Genomic DNA, 18,392 nt, shown 5'->3' with positions numbered 1-18,392 from the left:
AATTCTATAAATAGTGCTTCATTCCCTTGTATCCAGTTACGTGATTTTCATCTAAGGAATATACATTACTCTTTCTCATTTTTCCATGGAACCACAGGTGAATCACAATCATCATACACCATTCAAATAATCGATTAATTACGAACTCATCACTATACAAATTTGGGATGAATAAAATCACTTTTAAATCTGGTAAATACGTGTATGTAAATTTTAAATGGATTCGATTTATAATATACACGACTACTTGATATATAAATTAATTTAAGTGAATTGTTGAAATATTAGAGCATTCGCAGCGGGGCTTGTTCGGCATTGTCGAGCCCCCTGGCTCGATGCATGGCTTGATAGAATGAGCCATGCTCGTTGCTGATTATGTGAGGCGCATGCATTTCACGAGCTGAATTAAAAAGAAAAAAATATGTTAAAATTTAAATTATGTCGTTGTCATATTTTATTTTTTATTTTGATTTTCAAATTAGCTGTTGAACGACTCTTTGCTTTGTTTCTTCTTTTTGTTTGTCAAATTTAAATTGTGGTCATTGTGAATGCTCTTATAATTTTAATATAATATAATTATTTTTCGATATTTGGCGTATTATACACTAGTGTGGTATATATAGGGATGACAATCGGGTACGACAGGCACAGATAGTGACTATCCATACTCATACTCGCGAACTAAATGGATAGTAGATTTTAACCATGAAATTATCTGTGGATATCAAATGCTACCCAAACCCGCCACTCACGGATATCCGCTACCTGTCGGGTATCCACCAACCTGCTACCCATCGAATACCCGTTACCCGCTATCCATCGGATACCCACCACCTGCTATCCAGCGGATACCCGCAAAACATAATTTGAATATAAATCTATATCAAATTTAATACAAAAAAAAATAACCACAAATTAGGGGAATTAGGGTTTACGTAGTGTTTGGGCCTTAGGGTTTAAGTTGTTTTGGGGCTTTTTTTTAGATATGATAAGTTGGCCTATATTTGAAATGTATATTCAAAGCCCATATTTTTAGGATATTTTGTGGGTATTTCACGGGTAATTAGCGGGTATTTTTGCGGATAAACGGGTTTCGCGGGTATGGATAGTAAGTATCCAACCATACCCACGAACTAAATAGATAGTGAATTGCAACCACGAAACTATCTGTGGATATCAAATGTCTCTCAAACCCACCCTATTAGGGTCGGATTTTCGCGAATATCCGTTATCCGCGAGTAAATTGTCATCCCTAAGCATATACTTAAAAATGTTTCTCAATGATTTGAATCATCATGTTTCTTCGTATGTCCACGTTGTGCTACAACATACATATATACATATACTACTAGTAATTTAAAGGGTTAATTACGCCAAAAACCATGAATTTCCAACTTTTCCATGATTTTTTTTTTATCAAAAATTCCCTGAACTTAATGTGTTGAACAATTTTTCCATAACTTTCAAGAATCCCCAAATTCATAGCTGACATGGCATGTTTTAAGTGACCGGATATATGATATGGCATCGTCGGCGGAGAATTGAAACGACGTCGTTTAATTGGAGGTAAACGACGTCGTTTAACATCAGCACCTCTTTCTGAGCCCTAATTTCGACGGAGGCGAAGGTGGAGGATCAGTGCCGGAGATGCAGTGCAGTGGCGTGCTGGTTTGCAGCAGCGACCTCGCGCGGTGCTGGTTTGCTATTGCCCGTTCTCATGCGGTGCCGGACGCTAACCTTATCGCAACAATTAATGTCTCTTCGATTTTGGATAGAGGGATAGATTTGAGGGGGTGGGCGGCGGCAGGGGCGCCGGATCTGGTGCGGCGGTGGGTGGAAGAATGTGAAATTAGGGTTTGGGGGTGGGGGAAACGGGGGAGATGAAATTAAGGTTGGGGCGCCGGATCTACTTTCGCCCTCTCTCTTCCCTATTTTCTCGCTCTCTCGATCGAACGACCATCGGCGAAGAGCCAACGCCGCTATATTATGCTCTGCTCTGCTCAACGCCGCTCTATTCTGCTCTGCTCTACTTTGCTCTATTCTGCTCTATTTTGCTCTGCTCTGCTCTATTCTGCTCTGCTCTGCTTTACTATGCTCTATTCTGTTCTACTATCCTCTATTCTGGTCTACTCTTCTATACTTTGCTCTACTCTACTCTGCTCTGATCTACTCTGTTCTGCTCTACTCTACTCTGCTCAGCCCTGCTGTAAACCCTACCCCCTCTCCTTGAAGTCCGACGACTGCACAGCCATAGGGCTGTCGCCGCAGAGCTCCAGATCCCCCACCTTCTTATGTCTCCTCTGCGCTTCGATTGGACAACGACCTGACCACCACCGTGCAAACAAAGAGAATACATGTGTAACTGTTTCTGACATGGATGAGGAGTTCGCCGGACATGGAGGAGGGAAGGCGGTGGGTGGTGGAGAGAGAGGGGGCGACGGATCTGGTAGGGCGGTGGTGTTCGCCGGACATGGAAGGGGGGGGGGGAAGAGAAAGAGAATGGTTTTTTGTTTGTTTTTTTTTCAAGTGTCAATTTTTAGTCCAAATAAACGCCACGTCAGCTCGATATTACCACGTAGGCGACAAGTCAGCTCGTAGCTTCACCGGAGAAAAATGTATGGAAAAATTGTTCAACACATTAAGTTCAGGGAATTTTTGATAAAAAAAAAAGTTCATGAAAAAGTTGGAAATTAGGGTATAGTTAATGGTTTTTGGCGTAATTAATCCTAATTTAAACGATGAGGCATTATCGAACATAGGAATAGAATAATCATCTAACCCCATATTTGTCGAATGAATATTACACTACAAGAAAACATTGCTCTTGCGACCGAATTATTCGATCGCTAAAAAAACAGTCCTAACGATTGAATTTTTGAAAATAACGACTTAATTTATTAATTAAATTTATATTTATTTTTTTGAAGTGTGCTTTTTTATCATAAATTTATCTTGAGAAAAATGGAGTATAAGAAAATTTTGTCACAATTTAGAGGTCTTTATATATATATATATATAGAGAGAGAGAGAGAGAAGGGTTCAACAGAGAAACTAAATATTGTGGAGAATAGAGAATTCGTAAAATAAAAATGAACAGATCTATAATTTTAATGAACAGATCAATGTACCGCATGAACAACAATTTGCCCCGGGTTCGAATCCTGCTGGTGGCGAGTTTCTCTATATTTTTACTAAATACGTCTGTTCATTAGTTATGTTGATCTGTTCGTAAAATATATAGATTTGTTCATGATGAATAAAAAGATAATTCTCTGTTGAACTCAACCCTATATATATATATATATATATATATATATATATATAGGGTTGGGATCTATGAAGAAGTAACTATATTTCGTTCTGAATAAGTCAATAAATTTACCGAATAAATCACGGGACCGCACGAATAGTTATTTTACTGAATAAACACGTACATTTTTCGTTCATGCGCTCGCGTGATTTATTCATTAAATGTATTGAGTTATTCAGCCTTCGTTGTTTCCTTCTACATTTAGCATTCTTCATTGATCCCTTCCCTATATATATATATATATATATATGTGTGTGTGTGTGTGTGTGTGTGTGTGTGTGTGTATAGGAAAAAGTTCTATTGAAAAAGACAAATATTTAAATAAGTGAGCAACAATCTCATCCATTGATCATGATCAATCAAACGGGCCAAAATTAAGAATAAATCTCGTGTCCAGATTTTGATGATGTTGTTTATGATCTCATAAGCTCATAATCTAGTTTGTATACTCTGGTGTAGAATGAATTGCTTTGGTGGAGTTGTCATAGGAGAGCTAACTCGCCAGAGTGTAAAGTTTACTCTGGTGGAGTTGACAGAGCAGAGATAACTCCAAAGCCAGAGTGTGAAGTTTGCTCTGGTGGAGTCTTCAGAGTCAGAGCTAACTCCGGAAGCCAGAGTCAGAGTTAAGGTCCAGAGCTGTATGGTCTGGGCAGAGTAAGAGTAGCCAAGGCATATCAGAGTCAACACTCCAGAGCCAGAGTCAAAATTCCTTTATAGAGCTAGAAGTCAGATTTGTTTTGCATAACAGTTTTTTGAAATCTGTTTTGTTTGTTATTTTCAAAGCTTGCTATATAATTAGCAATTGAGTGTCTCATACTCCAACACTTGTATCATTTGTAAATTCTCAATTTGTGAATCAATAAACAAAGCTCCATTTCTTGGTCCCGTGGATGTAGAGTTTCAACCCGAATCACGTAAATCTTTTGTGTTCATCGCAATTTCTTCGTCGATTTTCTTTACAAGTGACGCCGTCTGTGGGAATCCTGATCTACAACCGCCACATAAATGTCGATGCAACGAATTGAGACCGAGAAGTTTACGGGGAAGAATGATTTTGGGCTATGGCGCATCAAGATGCGTGCATTGTTGACCCAACAAGGTTTAGCGGCGGCCCTGAAAGGGAATGATGAATCTTCATCATCGGCTGCGAGAGATACTGCGGCAGCTGCAGAGGCAGAGCTCAAGAAAGCAGAAATGCGTGAGAGAGCACACAGCCTCATCATCCTATGCCTAGGTGATAAGGTTTTGAGGGAGGTGGCCAGGGAGAAATCTACAGCGGCGGTATGGGCAAAGTTAAAGGCGATTTACATGATGAAATCGCTTACAAATCGGTTGTTCTTGAAGCAAAGGCTGTATTCCTACAGAATCTTGGATGGAAAACCGATTGATAATCAACTGGAGGCATTCAATAAGATCATTGATGATCTTGAGAATGTTGATGTGCGAATAGGAGATGAGGATCAAGCAATTATCCTACTCAATGCTCTCCCGAGTTCATATGACCAACTCAAGGATGCTATGTTGTATGGGAGAGAAAGTGACATCACTGTGGAGGAGGTTCAGTATGCTCTGAAATCCAAGGAATTGCAGAAGGCATCATTAACATCATCTCACAAGAAAGAGGCTGTTGGTGAGGGTTTGACTTTGAAACAGGAGAAAGGGATAAGTCCAAGAAATCCAAGAAGAAATTCAAGAAGGGGAAACAGGAGAAGGGAAACAAGAACTCTGATGATGATGTTCAAACTTGCTATCACTACAAGAAGCCGGGCCATTGGAAAAGGGACTGCAACATTTGGAAGAAGAGCCAAAAGCAGTCCAACACTACCAAGAAGCAGGAGCCCAAGGAGCAAGAGCGGTGTGATACTGCAGAGGCTTTGAATGTGATGCAAGGTGACTTGGATGACCAATGGATACTGGATTCGGGGTGTTCTTTCCACATGTGTCCAGTTAGAAGTTGGTTTACTGATTTACAATTTCAATCAGAAGGGACAATGGTTCTTGGGAACAACCAGACCTGTGAAATCAAAGGAAAGGGGAGCATAAGGTTTAGGCTGCATGATGGCACCATCAGACCTTTAATGGAGGTAAGATACATTCCTAGTCTGAAAAGGAATCTGATATCCCTTGGATCTCTTGAAACGAAAGGGTATGAATGGAGATCTGTGAAGGGTGGAGTTGTTGTCACCAAAGACAACAAGGTTATTTTGAAGGGGATAAGGAGAAATGGTTTGTATTACCTTGAAGCCATAGCCATCACAGGGCAGTCTGACTCCATGAAGAAAGATGAATCAATCTTGTAGCATAAAAGATTGGCTCATGTTGGAAAAAAGGGGCTCAACTAGTTGCTGAAGCAGAACAAGATCAGCAATCCTATTCCATTCAAGGGGGACATGTGTGAGCAGTGCATCCTAAGCAAAAGCAAGAGACTCCCATTTGATACAGGTAAACACACATCTAAAGCTCATCTGAATTATGTTTACTCTGATTTGTGGGGACCAACACAAATTGAAAGTCTTGGAAAATGGAGATATTACATGTCTATAATGGATGATTACTCGAGGAAGTTGTGGATTTTTATCTTAAAGGATAAAACTGAAGCATTAGAGAAATTCAAAGTGTGGTGCAATGAGGTGGAGACTGAAAAGGCAACCAAGGTGAAGTGCTTGAGAACTGATAATGGTTTGGAATTTGTGTCCAAGGAGTTCAATGATTTCTGCTCTGGAAAGGGAATCCAGAGACACAAGACAGTCTCAGGTACTCCACAGCAGAATGGCGTTGTTGAGAGGATGAATAGGACTATCCTTGAAAGGATAAGATGCATGTTGTTTGATTCAGGGCTGCCAAAGAGATTCTGGGCAGAGGCTGCTGTCACTGCAGCTTATTTGATCAATAAATCTCCTTCATCCGCAGTTGATTTCAGAATTCCAAATGAGCTTTGGTATGGCTCTACATCCAACTACTCACATTTGAAAACCTTTGGGTGCAGAGCATACATACATGTCAGACAAGAGAAGCTTGAACCAATGGCCTTAAAATGTGTGATGTTGGGCTACCCCAAGGGTGTGAAGGAGTATAAGTTGTGGTGCACTGAACCTGGAATGGGGAGAGTGTACATCAGCAGAGATGTAGTTTTTGATGATGATCTCATGCCTTATAAAGTAGGATCTGATTCAGAGAAGGAAAAGGAAAATGGTCTGATTCTGTTGGATGAATTACTTCATAGGAACTCTGCAAATAATGAATAAGGTGGAACAACTGAAGTCTCTCAACAAGTTGCAGATGGTGAAGATGTTGGGAGCAGCTCTGATAATCTGAGTTCATATCAACTAGCAAGAGATCGAGCAAGGAGGCAGGTCAAGCCACCTCAGAGGTACAACCAAGCTGTGATGGTATACTTTGCTCTGAGCATTGCAGAGGAGCTGGAATATCAGGAGCCTAAGTCCTATGCAGAGGCTATGAAGGGACCAGAAAGAGAACAATGGCTCTTAGCCATGAAGGAGGAGATGAACTCTCTGGAAAGGAATGGTACCTAGATACTAGTGTCAAAACCACTGAACAAGAAATTAGTAAGCTGCAAATGGATCTTCAAGAAGAAGATTGAGGTCATTGGGAAGGAGCAGACCAGGTACAAAGCAAGATTGGTGGCAAGAGGTTTCACTCAAAAGGAAGGAATTGATTACAATGAAGTTTTCTCACCCGTGGTTAAGCATACTTCCATCAGAGTCATGCTGTCAGTTGTAGCACAATTTAACATGGAGCTTGAACAGATGGATGTTAAAACTGCCTTTCTACATGGAGAGTTGGAGGAGAAGATCCATATGGTCCAGCCAGAGGGGTTTGTACATCCAGAGACAAGCAATAAGGTGTGTTTACTTTAGAAAAACTTATATGGTCTCAAACAAAGTTCAAGGCAGTGGTACAAAAGGTTTGATGATCATATGGAGTTGATGGGATTTACAAAATCTGCATATGATAGCTGTGTTTATTTGAAGAAAATGAATGAAGTCACTGTTGCATACTTGCTGCTATATGTAGATGACATGTTAATAGCTAGCAAGGATAAGGCTGAAATCAAGGTAATCAAAGATGGTTTGAATCAAGAGTTTGAAATGAAAGATCTTGGTGCAGCTAAAAGGATTCTTGGGATGGATATCATGAGAGATAGGAAGGCTGGAAAGCTATGGTTATGTCAAAAGGATTACATATTGAAGATGTTAAGGAAATTTTATATGCATGAATCAAAGGCTGTCACAGTGCCCCTAGCTGTTCATCTTCAACTCTCAGATAACCAGAAGCCAAAGAATGATGCAGAGAGACAACAAATGGAGAAAATACATTACTCAAATCTGGTGGGAAGCTTGATGTATACAATGGTCTGCACTAGGCCAGACATTGCACAAGCTGTAAGTGTTATGAGCAGGTATATGGTGGATCCTGGAAGAGAGCATTGGGAAGCTCTCAAGAAGGTGCTGAGGTATCTAAAAGGCAGTGCAGACAGAGCCATATTGTTCCAGAGGAAGGGAGACATCAACAAGCCTTTTTTGATGGGATACACTGACTTTGACTATGCTGCTAACTTAGACAATAGGAGATCTCAGTCAGGTTATATCTTTACATTCTTTGGATCAGCTGTTAGTTGGAAATCCTCACTACAATCTGTAGTTTCACTATCAACCACTGAGGCAGAGTACATGGTTGCAACAGAAGCTGTCAAGGAAGCTGTGTGGCTCAAAGGCTTGGTGCATGATTTTGGTATTGAGGAAAGTTCTGTAGTTTTGAAGTGTGACAGTCAGAGTGCTTTGTATCTTATGAAACATCATACCTTTCATGAGAGATCTAAGCATATTGATGTCAGAATGCATTTTATAAGAGATATAGTTGATCAAGGATTGGTGAAGATTGAGAAAGTTGGGATAGAAGAGAATGCAGCTGATGCACTGACTAAGGCTTTGCCTACTGCTAAGTTTGAGCATTCTCTTGAGTTGGTAAATCTGCAGGTTTGAAGTCTGATACAGAGTTAAAATGTTTCGGAGGAAGGACTGGAGTTTTGTTGTTGTTGTTGTTTGATGAGGAGTAATATGTGCAGAACAAGGAAATAAGCTTTATCAGAGGGACGAACCTCACCAGAGGAACGGACTTTGCCAGAAGAACGGGTATCGTTAGAGAAATGAGCCTTATCAGAGAAGCGGTTTGTACCAGAGAAGCCATTCTTGCCAGAGAAATGGCCTTCGCCAGAGAAATCGCCGAAAGAGCGGGAAAATCTCCTGCTTGAGGGCAAAATTACCATGGTGCCCCTGACCACGCAAGGCGCATGTTCCAGCAATGAAATTACCTTTTTACCCTTAACGTGTAATCTATAAATAGTCATGAGCTTGTACCTTGTAAACTTACGCTCTCAATACTTTTACTACGGCATCAATCTTTTCTCGTGCTCTCAACAATCTAACAATCTCTTCTCACTTTTCCGATCAATCTCTAGGTAAAATCCATAATTCACCGATAATTTACCGAACAAACAGTCACCGTTCATTCATACTTCACCATTGTTGTTGTCGATTATCAGCTTAGAAATCAGGTGGAGATTTGTTGCTTATGATTTCATAAGCTCATAATCTAGTTTGTATACTCTAGTGTAGAATGAATTACTTTGGTGGAGTTGTCAGAGCAGAGCTAACTCGCCAGAGTGTAAAGTTTACTCTGGTGGAGTTGACAGAGCAGAGATAACTCCAGAGCCAGAGTGTGAAGTTTGCTCTGGTGGAGTCTTCAGAGTCAGAGCTAACTCCGGAAGCCAGAGTCAGAGTTAAGGTCCAGAGCTGTATGGTCTGGGCAGAGTCAGGTAGCCAAGGCATATCAGAGTCAGAGTAGCCAAGGCAGAGTCAACACTCTAGAGCCAGAGTCAAAATTCATTTGCAGAGCTAGAAGTCAGATCTGTTTTGCATAACGGTTTTTTGAAATCTGTTTTGTTCGTTATTTTCAAAGCTTGCTATATAATGAGCAATTGAGTGTCTCATACTCCAACACTTGTATCATTTGTAAATTCTCAGTTTGTGAATCAATAAACAAAGCTCCGTTTCTTGGTCCCGTGGATGTAGGGTTTCAACCCGAACCACGTAAATCTTTTGTGTTCATCGCAATTTCTTCGTCGATTTTCTTTACAGATGAACATATCAATAATTGTGATGAACATGTCAATAATTTTTTATGAACGGACGTATTTGTTGAAAATATGTATTTGTTTAAAATTTCGCACTCCAAGATTCAATCTCCAAACGTCCCTAAACGTTCAATAAAATTATTACTATGTTCATAAAAAACTACTGACATGTTCAACATTCGTAACTTTCAGAAAAAAATTAATTTCTCCATAGAACCTAACCCCTATTGAAAAAGACAAATATTTAAAGAAGTGAGAAACAATCTCATCCATTGATCATGATCAATCAAACGGTTCAGAATATATATATATATATATATATATATATATAAATATATTATCTAAAGTGAAAAAAAACATATTATCGCATTTATATATATATATATATATATATATATATATATCATATTATCTAATTATATACTCTAATTAGATGGAATAAACCCTAGTTAATAACCATTAAATCAAATTAAAGTATACAAAATTGAAATTGAGAAAAAATGTGTAAAAAAATAAATAAAATTGAAAGTGAGACATAAAGTGAGATATCAAGTGCGGTAGATTGAATCTAAATCCGTAAAATACATAATTACCATTGCTTAGAAGTCAGAATACTTTTTTTCATAAAAATTTAAAATATCAGTAAATAATGTAATTAACCCATAAAAATAAAATAGTACTCCCTCCGTCCGCCAAAAGTAGACCACTTTTACTATATTGGGCGTCCGCAAAGAGTATACTACTTTCCTTTTATGGAAATGGTCCCACCATCCACTTTAATCTTTTATCCTTACAAACACTCTTTATTTACAATAAAACCCACCTCAAATTCAATCTCAACCACACATTCCATAAAGTGGTGGGGCCCTTTTCTCCACTACATCAAAATCATCACCAATTTTATTAAATCCCGTGCCCAACCAAAGTAGTCTACTTTTAGCAAACGGAGGGAGTAATTGATATTATTAAGAAAACAAAATGGATCTTATTATAATTTTGGTTATTATTATATTAATACACCAACTTTGGAGAATTTTAATTTTTAACCTGAACTTTAAAAGTGTCAAATAATATGTGAACTTAATTTGTTTTGAAATTATTGGCTAGTAAATACACTAACATCATTTTATTGTCATTTTAGTTTCAGTTTGTTAGGTCAATGCCACATCTGTTTTAATTTGGAAGAAATTTTACTTCTTAATAAATTTTAATAAATTATTTTTTAATATCATTTAATATTTTTAAAAATTTATATTAAAAATCAAAATTCGTCCAAAATTGATTATTACACATCAATAACCCTAAGGGTGCATTTACTTTAGTTGTAAAAATTTCATTGAAAAATAACTGATAAGAAAATATGAGAAAATATTACTCATTTTCTTAATTTTTATCATATGTTTATTAGAAATGAAAAGATGAGGAAATGTTGAAAAATATTTTCACACTATTATCCAAAAATAATATTATTCAATATTGTAAAAAAAAACTGAGAAGGAACAGGTTGAGAAAATATTTCACCATATCTATTTTTTCTTCTCATAATAAATACGTAAAAAATAATAATAAAAAAGTAAAAATATATATTTTTCCTCATTTTATAAAAGAAAATACACTAAAATTAATCTGAGCTAAGGTGATAAGCAAGGAGTGGGCCATGGCCCACGGGACATCCGTTTTACGAAGGATCGTAAAACGCAGTTCAACATAAAACCCGTTTTTGAGCTCCTGCAAACGCGTTTACCAAAAAAAAGAGCGAAAAATAGAAAGATAGAGCCCCGCGATTCCTACACCGGCTCCGAAAACGCATCTTAAAGTATCTCTCTCTCTCAACCTTCGAATCTGAGAGAAGCCGGCGGGAACTCATTTATCCGGTAACGGTAACTCTCTCATCCCTCTCCTTCGTTCTACACATGGCTGTATGCATACCGTGCCCTACCAAATACGCCTTGTAAAGTTTTTGTTTCTCTATCCCCCTCTTCTTTTTCCTTTCGCCTTTGTAGGGATTTACATTCTCCAGATCTCCGATTTTCCCGATTTTTCTTTTCTTTTTCTGTTGATTCGCTTACTTGGAGAATAAGGCGAACGTAATTTTGTTACCAATTTAAACGCACGGGCGAGCTGAAATTTTATGGAAATGTGTAATATTACTAAATCAGAAATAAAATGTGGTGTTCCGTATTCAGGAATTTTTCTTTGAAGACAATATAAACAGCGCTGTTGTTACGTTGACCTGAATTGCAGTTGTTTCATTGCTGAAAAAAAAAAATCATTTGCTATATAGTGTTGCATTTTCGTTTAATGATGTCAGTGAGCGTAATGGGGATTTAACGATCAGTTATCTATTCTGTAACTAGTAAGAGCTAAATCGTGTGTTTCTATTTCTTTAACCTTTATTGCTAGGGTGGATCTTACGCATAATTTTCAGGCTGCTTCTCATTTGTAGCCTTTTTAGTGAAAATTCAATGGTTCTATGACATTCATGCTCTCTCTTAGTTCTGAAGTAGCTCCATTTCATTTTGATTTCTAGGAAGATTAATATTGTGGTTGGATGGCGATGGTGGACGAGCCTCTATATCCAATAGCAGTGCTCATAGATGAGCTCAAGAATGATGACATTCAACTTCGGCTAAACTCTATACGAAGACTATCCACCATTGCACGTGCACTGGGGGAGGAAAGAACTCGAAAAGAGTTGATACCATTTCTGAGCGAGAACAATGACGATGATGATGAGGTGCTCCTTGCTATGGCTGAAGAATTGGGTGTATTCATTCCATATGTTGGAGGGGTGGAGCATGCTCATGTTTTGCTCCCTCCATTGGAAACCCTATGTACCGTGGAGGAGACGTGTGTGAGGGATAAAGCTGTAGAGTCATTGTGCAGAATTGGATCACAGATGAGGGAAAGTGATTTGATTGATTCTTTTATTCCACTTGTGAAGGTCAGAAATAATCTGCCAATTCTTTCGTAATTTTGGCGCTACTGAGAATGCTAGCTATGTTAGTTTGGAGCCAAATGTCATAGATTCATTCTAGGAAAGTATGGCTCTTCAGTATGATGTCTGATTGCTTTTTCTATTTTTCATTTTCCATTGTTTCCTTTCCCGTATACCTTGTCTACATTTTATTCATTTTAAGCTGAACTGTAGGATCACTAGAAGCTCATAAATTTTCTTTGCATATTTTCACGAGTATGACACGATATCCTATCCATTTCATGGTTTCTGGTTATGCAATAAACTGGTATAAGTATTAACTAGATTAAGCATCTAGGGTTATTTTCAGCTTAGCGTTTAAGTAGATCATAGTTTATTTTATCAATTTTCTTATATTAATCAGCCTTATCTCGATTATGAGTTAAATCCATATTTTCTAAAGTTTATTTAAATTTTCTTGATAGCTTATTGTTTATATCGGAACCACAAGAGTTAAAATCGCTTTAATCATTAATTCTTGATTATGGCCTAAAATGCCATGTAGCATAGAGTTGGTTTTGGTGTTTGGATTCAAATTTTTGTTTATAAGTATGCATGTCCTATGTTGTTCATGATCATCTTGTTCTTCTTTCTTGCACGAGAATTCATATACAACATGTTATTCTGGTGGTGAAGTACGTGCAATTTCTTCACCTCATTTTTAGTTTGCTCTGTGCTGGTTAACAGAGGCTGGCAGCTGGCGAGTGGTTTACAGCTCGAGTTTCGGCTTGTGGACTATTTCATATTGCTTACCCTAGTGCCTCGGATGTGTTAAAGACAGAATTAAGATCAATATATAGCCAGTTGTGTCAAGATGATATGCCTATGGTCAGAAGGGCTGCTGCAGCAAATTTGGGAAAATTTGCTGCCACTGTTGAAGCTTCTCCTCTCAAAAGCGACATCATGTCCATGTTTGAGGATCTGACGCAGGATGGTAAAATTATACAGTTTTTCGAGCTTATAGAAGTAATTAAGTAACTCACAAAAGTTGTAGATTGTTAGTGATTGATTGTATATCTAGACCCTAATGATAGTGGGCATGGCTTAATATCTAAAGAATCAGAATTTGGTACTTGGTAGATCATGGGGCTTAGCTAGTTACAGATGTTAGTTTTTAATTTTTGTTCAGTAAAAACGAGTTTTAACTCAAAAGCCTGTTAAAATGTAGTATCTATCTAATTTAGATAGATAACTGAACATGTGAATATTGTCCGAAATAGAATTCAAGTTGCTTTCTGTGACGGGCCTCTGAATGTTGAGTCTTCTGAATCGTCCAAATCTCTTTTGGAAATAAACCTGTGCCTTTTTCTGTTTTTATTCTACTAGTATTTTCACCCACCCAGGCCATTTTTACTCCTGGAGATAACTGGCACTCTGACTAGATGAAGGCTGTTGGATGACAATGGATCGTTGTCATTGTGACATGAATCATGCAGATAACAAATAGGATTCAAGTTGCCTATTATGATGGGCCTGTAAATCAATTTTTCTTACAGTCTCAGTTTGTTTTTCTTACTTTGCATTTGTGTTCTACGGTCATGATTGTCATCCACTTGGTCAACTTCTATCTCTTAAAATGGCATTGATGGATCATGCTATTGTGCTAAGGATGTAATTTTATGTAATAAAACATGTCAAGAGCTTGATTTTCATTTTCACATGTGCACATTCAGCATTGAATCGTCATAGTTAACATTATTCCATGTTTTGTTACTTGTGTATCACATCTGGATATATTGCCATATCCTTGTCCTTAACTGGTGCCTTCTATTTGAGCAAATTTGGAGTTATGCATTGAGAAGTTATCTTCTTTCTTTGCTGCATTTTTTGGTAGCTAGGATAGTTTAGTTGATAAGGAGCTCTTACTTCTCATATTAATGATTCTGTGAATAATAAATAATGAAAACTACTATGTTAACTTATGTAGCTCTCTGTAATAGAATATTAAATAGAGAATAACACACATCTTTTATGCTCGAGGGTGTCTTGAAAGATGTTTTGCTCAAGGTGAGGTGAAAATGCAATATGTGGTGGTGACATTTTAACTATTTTGGTCTCATCTTTTCAGATCAGGATTCTGTTCGCTTGCTAGCTGTTGAGGGCTGTGCTGCTCTTGGGAAATTGTTGGACCCTCAAGATTGTGTTGGACATATTCTCCCCGTGATTGTTAGCTTCTCACAGGTACTTTCTGAATTGTATTGATTTTAGTTTTACTGGTTATGACCTAATTGCCAGATGTGCTGTTATATTGCTTGGGCTATTTTCTTTAGCTCTTATCTACTTGCTTCATTAGATCATATATGTTGGATTGTTTATTACTCATGCTTATCTACAACTTAAGTTTGAATAAATACTCCCTCCGTCCACGAAAGCACTTCCTAGGAGGGAGTGACACGAGTTTTAAGAAAAAGGTTGTTGAGTGTATTGAGAGTGGAGAAAAAGTTATTGAGAGTGGTGAAAATGTGTTATAATTAATATTGGGAGTTGTGAAAAAGTGAAATGTAAGCAATTATAAGTGGTGGGGTATAGTCCAAAAATAGGTAGAAAGTTTTTTTGTGGACATCCCAAAAAGGAAAGATAGGAAGTTCTTTCATGGACGGAGGGAGTATGTTGGACCACTTTATGACTCATCCTTCCTGTTAATCAAATGCTTCATTGTAGCTTATACTATTATGGCTAAGTATCAAGTAAGAGTTTTTTGGCCTGAAATTTGCTGCTATTAGTGACAAATATTAATTGGTCATATCTTTATTTTTTTCTGCTGCAAGTGGATGTGGCTCGATAACTTTGTTGGTTTTTTTTTTCCCCACATTTTATTAAATTATGATTTGCTTACTATATTAATCAGGATAAGTCATGGCGTGTTCGGTACATGGTTGCCAACCAATTGTATGAGCTTTGTGAGGCTGTGGGACCTGAACCTACTAGGTATTTGTTCAATATCTGGCTTCTACTTTTTTCCAATTTTCTGCATCTGATGTAACACTCTATTATTAGTTCCTTTCAATGTTGATGCTGTATGGATATCTAAGGAATTATTTATTCTTACGCTTATACCTTTTTTATCTGGTCAGAAACAGGGACAATGACTTGGGATTTATATAATTTCTGTCTAGTTTATGCACTATTTACTATTGAAAACTAGAGGCACTCTGCCCATAAGTACTATTCAGTTCCCTTGTTATGTGAGAACCCTGTGTCACAATCTTCTATAATTTGCGGGTTGATAAGTGTAGCATTTATGGTTTCCACAAGAAACATAAAAAAGACAAAACTAATTTTTTTGACGTTCTTTTCATTATAGTATAATACTCCCTCCGTCCCACTATTGTTGTCCCACTTACCATTTTGGGTTATTATTGTCTCATGTCAATAAAAGGTAAAATTTAACCCTTCAAAATGTGTGGGTCCCACCACTTTTTAATCAATTTACACCTTCTTAATTCCCATGCCCAAAAGTTTGGAGACAACAATAGTAGGGCGGAGGGAGTAGTAGACATATAAGGGATGATAAAAAATTAGACATTAGGATTCAACTTTTGTAATAATGTAGATTTAGGTTTCTTATGTATCTTTTGGAATAAGAAATATGGACAATTGACTTGTATGATGTTTCAAGGACGGATTTGGTTCCTGCGTATGTCCGACTACTTCGAGATAATGAAGCAGAAGTCCGGATCGCAGCTGCCGGAAAAGTGACCAAGTTCTGTCGGATAGTTAACCCTGAACTTGCTATCCAACATATTCTTCCCTGTGTAAAGGTATCTACCATGAGGCATAAATCAAGCTAGATTTATTTGCTATGAATATACTGTGAACCTGTCTTTCAGGACTGTCTTATAAGAGGATGATAATGCTTGCAGGAGTTGTCATCTGATTCTTCACAGCATGTAAGGTCTGCTTTGGCATCCGTCATAATGGGGATGGCTCCCGTTTTAGGGAAGGTAAAATATATAGGAGTATTATATTTAAGTTGACAGAGGTACTGTGTTGATGCAAACATGTTTATTCACGGATGCATTGCTGGGGTGTGTGAAGTTCGAAGTTCTTCTTCACTTGTTGCTTTTCTTTTCCTTGTCTGTAGATTATGCATGCTGTGTTCCAGTGCATGCAAACATAATTTCAGTGGGATTTTGATATTGGATTATGTTGTTGATGCAGGATGCAACAATTGAGCAACTTCTTCCCATATTTCTTTCACTTTTGAAAGATGAATTTCCCGATGTTCGTCTCAACATCATCAGCAAACTAGATCAAGTCAATCAGGTGTGTGCTGCTTGACTCACTGCTGTATTGTTTGGTTAATGTGTCAACTTAATCGGTATTTCCGGCACTTGCAGGTTATTGGAATTGATTTACTCTCGCAATCTTTATTACCAGCTATTGTTGAGCTGGCAGAGGATAGGCACTGGAGAGTTCGGCTCGCCATCATAGAATATATACCTTTATTGGCTAGTCAGTTGGGTGTTGGATTTTTTGATGACAAACTAGGTGCCCTTTGCATGCAGTGGCTACAGGACAAGGTCGGAGTTTCTATAAAAAAGTTTGGATGTTATACTGTTTTACCATATAATATATTGATTGTTACTCTCATTTAAGATGCAATAAATTGGTAGAGCATGTGAAAAGAATAATTATGCAGCTATGCTTTAGCTTTGGAGTTCTAAATTGGCGATTGTGATAAGACATCCAAGCAATTAGTTGTAACCTTTGGGTTTTGTTCAGGTTTATTCCATTAGAGATGCTGCAGCTAATAATTTGAAACGCCTGGCAGAAGAATTTGGTCCAGAGTGGGCAATGCAGCATATCGTTCCTCAGGTTTGTGGAAAACTTGGCAAAAAAAAAAGCTACCATTTATGCTAGGAATCTAGTATAGCTCACGCCTTAGGTTTCGATATTTGGCACGACTGCATTCTGCATTTTAATTAGCTCACGCCTTAGGTTGATACTTGAATTTGGCTTCCTAATATTTTAACCTAAATTTATGGTACCGCAGGTTTCCCTACGTGACCTTAAATCCCCCACCACCCCCCCACACACACATGTATATATGCGCATGATATTGTGTGATAACTGTTCCTCGTTTGATTTTATAATTCCAATATCTATTCTCTATGTTTGCCATTCGATCAGATTGGCTGATGAGCTGAATTCATTTTCATTCAGGTTTTGGATATGATCAGCAATCCCCATTATTTGTACCGGATGACTGTTCTTCGTTCAATTTCCTTGCTTGCTCCCGTTATGGGTTCTGAGATCACATGTTCTCACCTGTTGCCTGTTATAGTCACTGCATCAAAGGACAGGTAGTTGTCTTTCCACCCCATCCATGGGGATGTGATAGCACGCAATCTTTAGTTCTGACGGCTAACATGCTCGATTCTAATATTTATCCAGAGTGCCCAACATCAAGTTTAACGTGGCAAAGGTGTTGCAGTCAATGATCCCCATCGTTGATCACTCTGTGAGTTACCTCATCCTTCAGTGCCTTTCTTATCTTATATATGTTAGTCCATGTAATGATATTTGACCAGGCACGGAATGCCTTGCTCCACTCCCTGTCAATTTTCATACGGCTTATCCTCTTTCCTCCTTCCAATCCTTTCTTCTCTCTTTAGGTGGTGGAGAAATCAATACGCCCCAGCTTAGTAGAGCTTGCTGAGGACCCTGATGTAGATGTCCGTTTTTTCGCTAATCAAGCACTTCAGTCGATCGATCATGTCATGATGAGCTAAACGAGTTGGTTATATCAAATGCCATTGCTAGTTTATGAAGGTATGCCTGTTGAATTCTAGTTGTTATCGCGGATAATCAGGAACATTTTGTTTTGTGTTTCAATTCTCTGTATCTTAATTTTTTTGTCTGTGCTTCCTTCTACTCTCACATAACTAATTTTAACAACACTGTATCTTCAACTCTTATGTCTAATGTCTAGCTCAAAGACTTATTTA

The 18,392-nt window shown here is 37.9% G+C and overlaps 1 protein-coding gene across 2 annotated transcripts; it reads left to right on the top strand.

Moving 5' to 3' along the window:
- Positions 1 to 11,176: 11,176 nt before the first annotated feature.
- Positions 11,177 to 18,392, top strand: LOC131025036 (serine/threonine-protein phosphatase 2A 65 kDa regulatory subunit A beta isoform-like). Of its 2 annotated transcripts, none has more exons than XM_057954624.1 (13): positions 11,177 to 11,338; positions 11,995 to 12,408; positions 13,129 to 13,375; positions 14,510 to 14,622; positions 15,290 to 15,369; positions 16,061 to 16,202; positions 16,305 to 16,385; positions 16,603 to 16,707; positions 16,782 to 16,964; positions 17,167 to 17,259; positions 17,608 to 17,747; positions 17,839 to 17,905; positions 18,060 to 18,392. In XM_057954624.1, exons 2-13 carry the CDS (start codon positions 12,016 to 12,018, stop codon positions 18,174 to 18,176), a joined length of 1,761 nt encoding a protein of 586 aa, XP_057810607.1. In that variant the 5' UTR covers positions 11,177 to 11,338; positions 11,995 to 12,015; the 3' UTR covers positions 18,177 to 18,392. The 2 variants fall into 2 exon arrangements, with proteins under 2 accessions (XP_057810607.1, XP_057810606.1); XM_057954623.1 differs by having other exon boundaries at positions 11,180 to 11,344.

Source organism: Salvia miltiorrhiza, chromosome 5 (genome assembly GCF_028751815.1).
Source record: "Salvia miltiorrhiza cultivar Shanhuang (shh) chromosome 5, IMPLAD_Smil_shh, whole genome shotgun sequence".
NCBI classification, from domain to species: Eukaryota; Viridiplantae; Streptophyta; class Magnoliopsida; order Lamiales; family Lamiaceae; genus Salvia; species Salvia miltiorrhiza.
Note: the sequence above shows the minus strand (reverse complement) of the source record. Positions and strands in the feature narration are given on the sequence as shown.

Coding starts and splice junctions, on each gene's coding strand:
- LOC131025036 (XM_057954624.1), top strand. CDS start 12,016: ATGGCGATGGTGGACGAGCCTCTATATCCAATAGCAGTGCTCATAGAT. Junction 15,370..16,060: donor GTGGGACCTGAACCTACTAG/GTATTTGTTCAA, acceptor TGATGTTTCAAG/GACGGATTTGGTTCCTGCGT. Junction 16,386..16,602: donor TGGCTCCCGTTTTAGGGAAG/GTAAAATATATA, acceptor TTGTTGATGCAG/GATGCAACAATTGAGCAACT.